The sequence below is a fragment of the Cucurbita maxima genome, unplaced genomic scaffold, assembly GCF_002738345.1.
Source record: "Cucurbita maxima cultivar Rimu unplaced genomic scaffold, Cmax_1.0 Cma_Scf00022, whole genome shotgun sequence".
Taxonomy (NCBI): domain Eukaryota; kingdom Viridiplantae; phylum Streptophyta; class Magnoliopsida; order Cucurbitales; family Cucurbitaceae; genus Cucurbita; species Cucurbita maxima.
The window spans coordinates 1,138,462-1,151,626 of NW_019272038.1; the positions used below are offsets into that span (position 1 = coordinate 1,138,462).

The 13,165-nt window shown below is 32.8% G+C and overlaps 1 protein-coding gene across 4 annotated transcripts; it reads left to right on the plus strand.

The window, feature by feature from the left end:
• Positions 1-1,086: 1,086 nt before the first annotated feature.
• On the plus strand, positions 1,087-5,466 carry LOC111496198 (probable inactive poly [ADP-ribose] polymerase SRO3). 4 transcript variants are annotated; one of them, XR_002720429.1, is made up of 6 exons: positions 1,087-2,146; positions 2,238-2,479; positions 2,558-2,676; positions 2,824-2,926; positions 4,582-4,671; positions 5,399-5,466. XR_002720429.1 is itself a non-coding variant. In XM_023146557.1 (5 exons), the coding sequence occupies exons 1-4, from the start codon at positions 1,170-1,172 to the stop codon at positions 2,923-2,925; spliced, it is 1,440 nt and encodes a 479-aa protein (XP_023002325.1). In that variant the 5' UTR covers positions 1,087-1,169; the 3' UTR covers position 2,926; positions 4,582-4,992. The 4 variants fall into 4 exon arrangements, 1 of the variants encoding a protein (XP_023002325.1); XR_002720430.1 differs by lacking the exon at positions 5,399-5,466 and adding an exon at positions 5,034-5,089 and having other exon boundaries at positions 4,582-4,929; XR_002720431.1 differs by lacking the exon at positions 5,399-5,466 and adding an exon at positions 4,825-4,992.
• The last annotated feature ends 7,699 nt before the right edge of the window (positions 5,467-13,165 follow it).

Sequence of the window (13,165 nt, forward strand, 5' to 3'; positions counted from 1 at the left end):
TCGATATTTCATTCTTAAACAAATGTCCGAGAAAACACTTCCACTAAATGAGCTTCTATTTTTTTTTTTTTAAATTTAATTTTGTTAATTTTAATAATTCACCTTGGAAAATGTTCTTAATTGGGCCTATGCATGAATTTATTGGGCCTATAGTTGTGAGCCCAAGGTGAGAGTCATAGTTAGGCCTTTGTCCTTTATGGACTTTAGACTTTTTATTTATTTATTTTGTAAAAATCAATGTAGGTGTAATTGTATATCGAAGTGCTCGTGTTAGGAATCACGATGCTCCATAATGATGTGATATTGTCTATTTTGAACATACGCTTTCGTGACTTTGTCTAATAAAGATAGTATCTTTTAGTTTTAAATACGTGATCCAACCGTGCTCACGTTAGTCAATGGAACAACGTGAGCTAGATTTAAAAGGCTTACCATAAATAATAATAATAATTATAAATTAACTCAACTGCCGACCAAATTTGACCAACACAAAGATTCCAGCTCACTTCCTCTTCTTGTCGTTATCCACTATTGGATAAATTAAAATACATTTGGTGCCCATGTGGAAGCCACGGCGACGAGAGAAGCCAGCAAGGCTTCCATATTTGAAGTAAAATATATATATATATATATATATATATATATATATTTTGCGACATCCACGGTGTCAATCGTATAATTTTATTAAAAGGTACGGAAAATATGATAATAATTTTTTGTTACTATTTTAACCTTCAAAAATTATTTATAAAAACAATAATGAGTAATAATAATGTGGGCCCAATATGAAGACATGCAAAGTTCAGAATGACGTGGATTTTCGGAGAAAAAGAAATAAATAATAATATTAAAAGTCGCTAACTTAATTTCCAAGTAATTCGAATTCAGCGGGAAGCTTCGTTGAATCGGCGTTCCGCGTTCACAAGGCTCTTGGAAATCGCCGATTTGTTAAATTACTCAAATACCCTTCTCTCTTTTTGAAGTTTCAAAGATAATAACCGACTTTGACTTTGGGAATTCGTAAGGCTATACGTGTAATTTTAATTTCGATTGGTGACTGGAAAACGGATACATATGGCAGCACGCTAAGTTTCATAGCCTTGATTCTACTGGGTCTTTCGAAGCGAAATTTCAGTGCCGGCTTTCGATCACAGAGACTGGTAGAATCCATGGCCTCCTCTAAGCTTCTGATGCACAAGCAATTCAGGAAGAAGATGGTGGAATCGGTTGCGGTTCCGGCTCCTCCGAGGCCTTGTTCGAGAAACCCTATCAATTCCTCCTCTTGTAATCACTTATCCGATTCTTCGCAGTCTTTGATTCAAAACTACTCCAATTTCAAGGCCAGTGGTTTGCCTTCTCGTTTCATGTTCTATCAGGATAGGTTGTGGGTTGATTTCGATACTCAAGTGATTGGAATATTGCGAGCGGGTTTCTCCGACCGGAATCCGGCGATTGAACTGGAAATCGATGGATCGACGTATCTGTTTGATATGTATAGGATGTTACAGATTGATTTAGAAACTGGTAGACAGAGATCGGTTGCTTGGATCGATGAAAATGGGAAGTGTTTTTTCCCCAAAGTCTTTATCGGCGATGAGAGTGAAGGAAATACTCGGAGTTTGTCGAATCCGAAAATTGAAATTGAGATTAAGTTTGATGGGAAGTCCGGGAAACGAAAGAGGGAAGCGATGGAGATGGAGGAGGAAGAAAATTATGTGAATTCCAGCAATGAACATGTGGAAGTGAAGCCATTGAAAATGCCGCGTGTTGTTGCGAATGATTCAGAAGCTCATGTCTGGCCGAAGGCGAAGGCGCTGAGTGAAGGAGATAGTGCGTACACGTTGGTAAGCAATTTCTTTCTCCCTTCGATTAAAAAGGTTGATCCCAGTTCTGCAATCACCTCAATTCATCAGTGCACCCGCACGGGGCCATTGGAAAAAGCTCGCCTCGATGTGTTTCAAAAGCAGAATGAGATTACAACGGCTGCCCGTGGTGTGTCCAATATGGTTTATGCATGGTATGGAGCTTCTGCAACAAGTTTGGCGGGAATTTTGGCTCATGGATTTGGGGAGCCTCTTCAGGTGCCTGCCGCCGATACTCATGGAATTGGAGTTTATTTATCTCCATTGGGCTTGCCTCATTTATGGTAATTTGGCTTTCGTTTTCGTCTAGCTACTTCTAGTTTATGATTATGTGTTCTCACCATATTCAAATGCACAATTAACTGTGATTCCCAGTTCTACGCTATCAGAGGCCGATGAGGATGGTATAAAACATATGGTTTTATGTCGAGTAATATTGGGTAATGTTGAAAAGGTTGAAGCAGGATCTCAGCAATCCCATCCTTCGAGTACAGAGTTTGACACTGGTGTGGATGATCCAACATGTCCTAAACGGTATATTGTATGGTGTAGTAATATGAACAGACACATTTTACCAGAGTACATAGTGAGTTTCAGATCAAATTATCGTTTGCCAGGTAAATATTCTTATTGATTGAGTTTATTTGCTTAATCCTCTTCGCTTTTTTAGTTTCGTTGATGATTCTTTTTTCCAGGTAAGTTGGGGGAATCGACAGATACGAAGTATTCCCTCGTGAAATTACTTTCGAAGATGAAGAATTCCCTGCCTACCTCTAAAGTTCAAGAGGTTGCGACATTGTTTCAGACATTTAAGGTGAGTCTTTGTTGCGTAACATTTAAAAAGATGCACTCCTATTCACTAAAAGAAAAAAATGAAAGGGTAAGAGAAGAATGTGAAATAGGACTACGTAATTGAAGATAATATGATGCTAATTTAGCAACATGAATTTGATCATTACAGGCAGGAAAATTGGGAAAAGATGTTCTTGTTAAAAGGCTTCGATCAATTGCTGGAGATGACATGCTTCTATCCTTGATTCGTGAAATTCGAGAATGTCAATGAGGTTCTTCCAAGTTTTATTTGGAAGCATTTCAAATTTCAATACTTGTGCTTTGTCGTTTGATTGAACAAGTTGTCAGATGTTATGATACCAGTAGTTTTAGGAAAGAAAGCTCAATATACAATAGAAAGATAAGAAACATTTGTAATTTTTCCTCAAACACATCTTATGTGCAGAGATTTCCATAGAGTTCATCTTAGCTCTTGATTGCCAATCTTCTATTTTTTTTGAGGAAATTCCACAGTTTAGCGTAAAAATTCGAGGCAAAAATAAGGATTGTGCCCATGCTCTAACTCGCCCATGTTTGCACTCGTCTGAAATTTGTTTGAACTCGAGTAACATAGTACATGATTTAGATTGAAATTTCCTACTTCTATGCAACAAATATTTAGGCTCTTTGATGTTCTTTTCACACTGAGCAGAATTAGAATATTTTCCGGGAGGAACTATAAGTATTTGAAGTTAGAAGAGAGTTCTATTATGCTTATTGAATACCATTTTATAAACACCATAAGAAGGGATCTCCAGTCCCCTTATGATTTTTGGTAATGTTTCACGTCTTTTGAATTATCTAGCAGTTCAATTAACCTTTTCCATGAGTTGTTCTTTCGTCTGTATATTACACTTTTACCTAGAAGAATTCCTTGTTCTATTTAATAATCACCTCTTAGGTTGCATGAGATTCCAACATGTTATTTGCAATTAATTTGTTTTTATGAGTTAATGTATGAGAAGTATTATTGCGGAGACCACATTGTTGATCTATCGAATGGTGAAATACACAAAAGCATGAAACTGATGTTCATATTAGTTTCCTAGCTTGAATTTAGATATTAATATCAGGAGAAAAAACTAATGTATTTGGAAATTTATGTGAGCATCTTATTGAAAATTCTGTGAATTTGATGCTGAGGTTCTCCAGCCGGGAATTATTGGTAAGTATTGCTTTTCCTCAAGAGATATGAAAGATGTTTTGATATTGAATCCCACGGTTAATCAATCAGGAAAGACTCCAAAGGTTGAATTTATTATATCATTGCATTGCTGTTCTCTCATTCTTAGAAATTCCCTTTTTCTAATACCAGGTTCCTCCCTTGTTTTTGTAGAGCTAATTTTTCCAAGTTCTGTAAGTCTCTTAACAAAAGTTTGTTCTTATGATAATGTCATGTTTTCAATTAGTTTTACATCCAATACTATTAAGTAGAAGAACTCAATCTTTATAAAGCTCCTTCCCTAGATATTTTCATGGCTACGTTTTTGTCAGGTCTAAGGAGGATTTTTTTTTTCCCCCCCTTATAAAAGCTCCCGTTTTATATAATTACAGACATCTGCACATGCACACACAATACTAACATCGGGACAACTGTCGGGCCATCATGGTTTGAACTCGAGATGTAGGCTAACGAAAGATGTGAAAGGATTTGGATTGAGACTGAAATGATGGTTCGTTTCTGCTTGGAGTCCTTTAGGGCCATGGGTATTTGTTTACCCCCTTTTCTTTTTTTTTTTGTTGATTTCAATAGATACTGGTTTATGCGCTGGACAAGTGAAATAACTGATACCAAGAACGAGTTGATCAGCACATGCTATTTAATCTATTAAAGTACTTTTAATGTTGGTGCTCATAATTATTGTTATTAACGACCAGTTTTTTGCAGGCTGGAAAGATGGCGACAGATTGTTGAGACTGGTGTCCAGGCCAGTTATCTGGATGACAGATCTTTAGCAGAAAATATTTGCATTCAGAGGTGGGTTAATGTTGAGTTCTATATAATTTTGGCACCATCAATGATTTCTCTCTCTTTGCTAGTGCTGACCCTGTATGATTTGTATTTTTTATTGTGATACTTCTTTGTTTTTATTACCTGGTAAGGTAGCTGATGAAGTTGATTGTGTATAAGGAACCTTTTGTCAAGGGCAAGATGAAGAAAAATTCTTGCTTTGTGAGGGTAGAGCTCTTGGATTCCTGAATCTTGTTGTGAAATCTCTTGCGAATCTGATCTTATGTGCGTGAAAACCATCCCCCATGCATCAAACTGAGTTCTAATAAAAATAAAGATCTTGTCTGATGATGTATCTTCAAACTTGTATGTATTTCTTTGCCTTTTAGCTTTGGATACAGAGAATTCATGCTGCAACACATTGCAAAGGAGGTTTTGTGTTACTTATCTTACCTTGGTGTACTGTAAGTAAATTAGAAATTTTATTTTCAACTCTTTGAGAAACATCTGTAATCCTGGCACCTTGTACATCTTATCGATCAAGAGTTGAGCACGAGTCTAGTGACCGAAGAATTTAGAGAGTGAATATTCTTATTACATATTGAAGATGTTTGTTATTTATCAAGTCAAAGATCTTTAATCTCTCTGGATGATAAATGTTCATGTGACGTGATCTCTTCCCCCAACTTCACTCTGATACAGTATTTCATTATTGATGTGCCAATGAAAATGACTCCCATTTCAACTCATGCAGTTTCAAGCTGATGCTCTCTGGGAGTGGGGGGGCTCCGAGTTGCCATTGGTGCTGGCTCGAAACATGTGTGGATTCCCCAACAAGCGTTCATCATGGATTGGAGAAAGAATTTGCAGACTACCTTACACCATGGATATATATTCAACGTGTTGTCAGATGCTGTCAACTGCCCAATTGAAAAGAAGGACGAAGGTACATTCTTGTTCGTGTTACACGTTTTTAAAACAAACGATAAAATTCTAAGATATTATTTATAATTTAGCCTCTTTCTTTTACATCACAATCAAATCTTCGACGTAAAAAAGTTACGTCGAAGAGTTTAGGATGTTCTTATTATATATTTCCTATATGTAATTCGGGTATCGATTCTCATCCTCACCGATTTTTTAGGAGACCCGAAAGTTGGCTCTTCTGAATTTCAATGGGCCAGAGATTTGAATTCTCTCCATTGAAGCATTTGGTTCTAACAGAGGACCTAAGAAGTGTTCCAAGATTCCAGATGTTCTTGATATATTTGTTTTCCAATCTCGCTCGCTTTTCTCCTTTCCACATTCTTACGCAAAATTATTCAAGAATATGAACCTATTGGAAAGAAGAGTGGCTTGATAACGACTATACTTTAGAGTAGGATTTGTTTCTAGTGCTCGGTCACATTTTGAAGTATTTACCTCTACATTTACTATTGAATGGTGGGTTACAATCGGGTTTGTTTGCAAAGATCACGAGCACGTAATATGTATACATATTGTGTGGGAGATTCAAACCTTTGTTTTATTGGTCAAAGGTTTTTGTCTTGATTAGTAGAGCGATCTGATCTAGCATATAAGTCATAGCTAAACTTTATATATCTAAAATATTTTCTAATCTCTTTATCACTTGAATTACGTTCAAGATAATTAAGGCTATAGTTTACACAAAAAATATCGTCCATTGGTATCGAACTATTTTAAGATAAATGATCTCAGTAATCTTTTGAGGAAGATTAGTATTAAAAAGAGAAAGGGGAGTATGCAAAAACTAACCAAGAGGCAAGGGAGGGTAGTTTTATGCAAGAAAGGAGGGATTGATCGGTAAAGCTGATAGTTGCTAAAGACTTATACAATGCATGTGAATGTCGCCATTAGCTGAGTTACTAAAGTCTTGTACAACGTGTGTCAATGTCGTCATTAGCTAATAGTTACTAAAGTCTTGTACAACGTGTGTCAATGTCGTCATTAGCTAATAGTTACTAAAGTCTTATACAACGCATGTCAATGTTGCTATTGACAATTGTTGTCCTATCACCTATGAAAAGCTCTAAATAAGCACATGATAGTTTAGAGTCGAAATCAGAGTGAAGTCATTGCTGCCTACCCAGTGCTAAAAGGTTTTGGTGAGGTGATCGAAGTTTTGGTGAATAGCCACCATAACTAATACAGTCTTAAGGTAGCGAAATTTCTTATTGAATAAGTTTCGACCAGCATGAAAAACGTAACGATCTGAGCATTGTTGCAAAGAAAGGTTCGATAAAATAGACACGTTTGTAAAGATACAGATTACTTATACTTAGATAAGACACTATAAAAGCATAGGAGTCTTTTATATGAGTGGAAAGAAAAGGGATGATAGTGGGGGGAATGAGGAGCAGTAATGGTAACAGTAGAGCTCATTTGGGATCAATCACTTCATTATCTCCCTTTCATTTTTCTTCTAATTCCATATTCCCAAATCATTTGCCTTTCTTCATCATTATAATAATAATGTACCTCTTTTTCTAGCACTCCATCTCTCTTGGTCGGCCGGCCACCACTCCCCTTGGTCGCTCGTTGGGACGGTTTAATCTTCTCTAAATATCTCTTCCTGTTTATTAGAGTTTCACACCGTACGATGATCTTTGAAGTTAAAGAGTCCATCAAAATACAGATGTTCGAGTTGATAAGGATAAGAACAAGTTGTCGAGGGTCCATGAATCGACAAACAGATAGCTATTTGAAAGGAGAGAATCACATGGTTGGTAGCTCAAATTCTTAATGAAGACAAATCTCGACCGATCTTATAATACAAACGTATATTCAAAATGTAAATGTTGAACATAAAACACTCGCACTCTTTATTAATACCAATCGAAAAGATATTACAAAATAGTCTGTAAAATACTTCTACACTTTGTTTTATTCACTATTGAATTAGTGATGATATTCTTATAACGTTCGAAGTGACTTTAAAAAAAAGTTATTTATCATAAAATAATTAAAGAAAATAGACCTACAATCTTATCCCTTTGTGCATTTATTTTTTTAACCTAACCCATGTCACTTGGGTTAATATATATAGATATATGTCACATCTACTACAAATATCAAATTAAATTAAAAAAAATAAGTAAAAAAAACCCATCAAATTAACTATAAGCTTTAAATATTCAAATAAATATGAATTTAATAATAAGAAAAATCAGTTGTACGTTAAAGAGGTACCCCCTTTTGTGGGGTTATTATTTTATTAATTGTTATTGGACTTGACCACCGTGGCAATCCATTGGTCGCACCCCTTCCAGCTCATCCATGTCATCTTTTTACGTGGCACCTGTCAATTTTAATCACTTTAGTATTATATTGCGTTTAAAAAAAAAAAACATAAAGAAATAAAAATATCTTCCTTTGCTCATCCACTTGTGTTGTAATTATTTATTATACACTTAAAAAATCACTTAAAAAATTAATTTTAATTTAATATTTACACCCATTAAAAATATTTTAATTTTGTATTAGTCGGATTAAAATCTAACGAATTTTCGTGATTATTGATTATAACGTCACTATCATATTCAATATGTGTATTTTTTAATTACGTGACAATAAATAGATATTTTTATTTAGCTGAAATATTTAAATTTATTTAATTAGATTTTGTTTTAGTCGTATTTCTATATAGTGACAATAAATAGATATTTTTATTTAGCTGAAATATTTAAATTTATTTAATTAGATTTTGTTTTAGTCGTATTTCTATATATAATATAGATCGAGCTAGAATCAAGTTTATTTGCAATTCGGTGAATTATAGTCCTCAAGCAACACCTTAGCCATTGTGTGTTAACTTGGTGCACGTTGGACCTAAAATCTAGCCTAACATGAGCCCTCCTATAAGATTCATGCAATAAAATTTGACCTGATTCGATTTAGTTCGATGGTTTAATAGTTATTCTTCCATCGGTTCGGTTTGAGGGTCCATGAACCTCAAAAGCCCCCTTAATTGAATCGGTTCGGTTCGAGGGTTCGAACAAAGCACGCCTCCCCTTAATCGAGGTTTGACTCCTTTTTGGAGTCCTTTGTTCGACATTCGAGGATTTGCCAATCTATTGGCACGGCTAAGTTTAGGGCTCTGATACCATGTTAGACGAACACGACTCTCTACAATGGTATGATATTGTCCACTTTGAGCATAAGCTCTCATGGCTTTGCTTTAGGGTTCCCCAAAAGGCCTCACACCAATGAAGAGTGTATTCTTAGATTATGAACCCATGACCATTCCCTAAATTAACAGATGTGGGACTTTCATCATTCAACATTTAATTTAAAATTCCCTAAATTTTCAACATTTAATTCCCTAAATTAACAAGAACCTTCGTATTTCTTCGATATGATATTAAAATTCATGAACTCAGATATATATATATATTTTTTATTGCATCTCGAAAAGATTAAACGACAAATTTTCTTCGTAAGTTGGGTTTGAAGAATTGAGGTGGGAATTTAATTTTGAGAAGATTTGGATGATCTTTAGAATATAAATTTGTCAATAATTTTGACATTTTGAGAGATGAAAGTTATGAAATTAATATTTGTTCTTAATGAAGTGTTGGAATATTCTCATCTAAATTGGAATCATTCCTTATGCTTTATGAAATATTCTCAACTTAGTCCTAACATATTCCTTCCTACTTTTCATTTTTTAAAAATAAACTTCGAGATTCATCGACATTTTTTAATTTTTTTTTATCGATGAGAAAATTCAAATTTTTAACTAGAGATGTTTATTTAAACGAGAACGAGAAGAATTTTCTCCCTGTTAGTGAAACAAGGACATAAATGGAAATTATATTGATTGTCTCTATCAATCCCTACCATGTCCGCCCGTTCCATTTTAATAATATGAAATATTATTGGATTTATTAAGTTGTTTTTACATTTTTAATATAAATTATATTCGAGTATAAAATTATTTAAAAAAAATATTATTCTTCTCTCCAACGGATATGAGCTTTTACAATCTACTCCCTTGGGTCCAATGTTCTCACTAGTATACTGCTTGTTGTGTGACTCTAATACCATTTATAATTGCTAAAGTCTACCGCTAACAGATATTGTTCTCTTTGAAGTTTCCCTTCTAGAATTTCGTTTTTAAAACGCGTCGGTTAAGAAGAGACACTTATAAAAAAGGGTTTGTTCCCCTCTCCAAATAAGGTGGGAGCTCGATCCTTAAAAAATAATAATAATAATAAATAGAGAATTTTATTGAGATAATTTGTGGTTTTCTATATATTTATTATATTTATAATAATAAATAGAGAATTTTGAGTCACAAATTGACCCAACATTTCTTTATGAAAAACTCGATACTAATATAATATAATATAATATAATAAAATAAAATAAAATAGACATAATTGAATAGAATTGACCAAAGAAAAGAGAAGTTTCTCGAAATGTCTGGATTTATACTCATTTTTAATACTATTTTTCTAGAATAGGTCTAAAAATTCAAATATTTACCTATAAAATATAAAATTAATGATACAAAAAATATTGAAAATTAAAAAAATAAACAAATAATTATCCAATGGTTTAATTTAATTCTAAGTAATAGAAAAATAAATAATATATGGATTTAAATTATTAAAGAGCTTTATTATTATTACTACTTTTAATAATGTTGGTTAGATTAGGGTATTTTTATTGGTGAACTTTTAATGTTCTTTATTAAAATATTTTTCTTTTTTATGACTTTTTTTTTTTATTATTATTAGATTTGAAAAAAATAGAAATGTGTAGAAAAATATTTAAAATTAATGGCAATATATATATATATATATATATATGGTAACATGATGAGATAAGGAAGAGTCACCGTCCTCCTCCGGAATATTAACTGCCACACTCTCTCTGCCACCTCATCTCAGCTGGGGGACCGATCCACAAAATTGACCGATCAGATACGACACCACCGGCGGCCGCAGATCTTCAACGACCAAACCTTATTTTGTCTCCCAATCAAACCATTGGCATTTTCCATCTTTCCGGGCGCCAGCAGGGCTTGGCCGAAGCTGTCTCCACGACAAAGGGTCCCAAGTCAATGACATAAATACATCTCTAAAGTAAAACTACGAGAGCTTAGGCTTAAAACAAACCATATCGTATGATTGAAGAGAGTTAGGGTCCGTACTAAATTGTGTTCCACCCACATGGCTTTTTTCTCTTCACACACCACAAGAATGTCTTTGGTGTCAAAAAGTTGTGGCGTTGGTATTGCCACAACTATGTGGGGAGGGCCAACCGGCCAAGCCATACCTGTCCAAAATATAGCCTTTTATAGATTCTTTTTCTCTTTTCCCTCTCTAACAAATATATTTATAATTCGTCCGTCCACGTGTTGAAATTCGAATTGAATTCTAGAATCGATAACGATAACGTAGTCGAGAATCAAAAAATAATTATATTTAATACATAATTCGAATCGTAACAACTCAAACTCACCTCTAATGTATATTGTCTGTTTTGACTTGTATTACATCTTTCCAATGTGGGATCTCACAATTCACCTCTTTGGAGATTCAACATCTTCGCTGCTAAAACACTAGGTGTCTAGTTCTTATTCACTTTCATTGGGAGCTCAACGTCCTAGCTGATATATTGATCTAGCTCTTATTCACACTCATTGGGAACCCAGCGTCCTAGTTGGCCTGGAGTCTAGCTCTTATTCACTCTCTTTAAGGGTCTAGTGTTCTTGCTCGCATACTATTTTGTTGTTTAGTTCTAATACCATTTGTAATACTTCAAGTCCAATAATTTTATATAAATATTTTTATTGAATTTTAAAATAATTTTAGTCCATTTAATTTTTATTCATTAAAACATATATTAATAATAATGTACCGGTATTTGAATTTATTTAACCATCTGTGTTTAATAATTAATTTCAAATAAATAAATTTAATAAAACTATATAAAATTTTAATTGTAAATAATTAGTAGAGTATTTTTCATTTTAGAAATCAAATAATTATCGATTTGTTTAATTAAATAACTAATTATATATATAAATATTAAAAATTAATAACTATTAGTTAATTAATTAATTATATTTGAAATATATATATATATATATATATATATATATATTACATGAATCATGTGTTTTCTCGTACTATAAATAATTAAAAAAAAAAATATATATATATATATATATATATATATATATATATATATATATATATGTATTAATGGCCATAATCCTAAAGAATCCAAACAGAAATTAAATAAAATCTTCTGAGATATTAAGGATCTTTGACCGCAAAATATGAACATATTACATTAATCCAATTTAAGGTTTTTTTTTTTTAATCATAATTATTATTCATTACAAATTTAAAATATTTACAAAATTAACATTTAAATTCCAATTTGAAGTAAAAATAAATAAATGTACTTGTCATTGTTGTTTTCTTAAATAAAAATATATGTATTTTTGGCATTATAAAATAATAAAATAATAAAATAACCTTTTGGGTATTGTTTTTTTTTTTTTTTGTCATATGATTTTATTTTTATTTTTGGAATAAAAACAAGAAATTTAGAGATCATCATTTATTAGTGATGATTTGACTCATGAAATCATGTTAGTTTATCTCAATATTGTATGTAATATTAAATTATTAATTTTTGAAACGAAAGAGGTAAATATATAAGTCGCTCGATACGTATTGTTATCCTCCGCTCGTTTTGGGTCATTACATATTGTCGTAATTTAGGGATAAGAAATCAACCCAAGGTAAGCTAGACATGATCGGTCTTGTTTTTTGAGTGATTTAAATCTTAAACAAGTGTTCTTGTCTCGAGATATTTGATCAATAAAATAATTTGAATTTTACTTTCTCTCAAAATGATTCCTTATCATTTGATGTCAGAGGGTTGATTCCATATCACTCTGATATCATTTGTAACCTCTTAAGCCAACCGCTAGCAGATATTGTCCAATTTAGTCTGTTACATACTGTTGTCAACTTCACGATTTTAAAAGACGTCTATTAAGAAAAGGTTTCCACACCATTATAAGAAATGTTTTGTTCTCATCTCCAACAAACGTGGGATCTCACATTGGACTTCTTGAACTCGGTTACAGTCCTTCACCTAATTGAACGAGGTAAATATTTCGATGCTTTATATTTCTATTGAATCTTAATGTTTCGTCTTTCCTTTCTCCTTCACCTTCAAACACGAGTCCTTTGTGTAATAATCCTATCCTCATTTTTTCATGGTCGTACCTAAAAAATTTATATTTTATTGGTTGAACTATATTCAAATTGATTTAATATTTTATTTAATTTAAAAAGTGAGAGTTAGAAAGTGATGGGAAAGGTTAAAAAAAAGGTCTGGAATAATTATGGTAAATGCTATTTAATAAATGCCATAAAAATGGGGAATAAAGGTGAATTAGAAAAATCCATTCTTATCCTTTAGCAATGGAAAGCCACGTCATCCATATTGCCACATCGACACCCCATTCTAT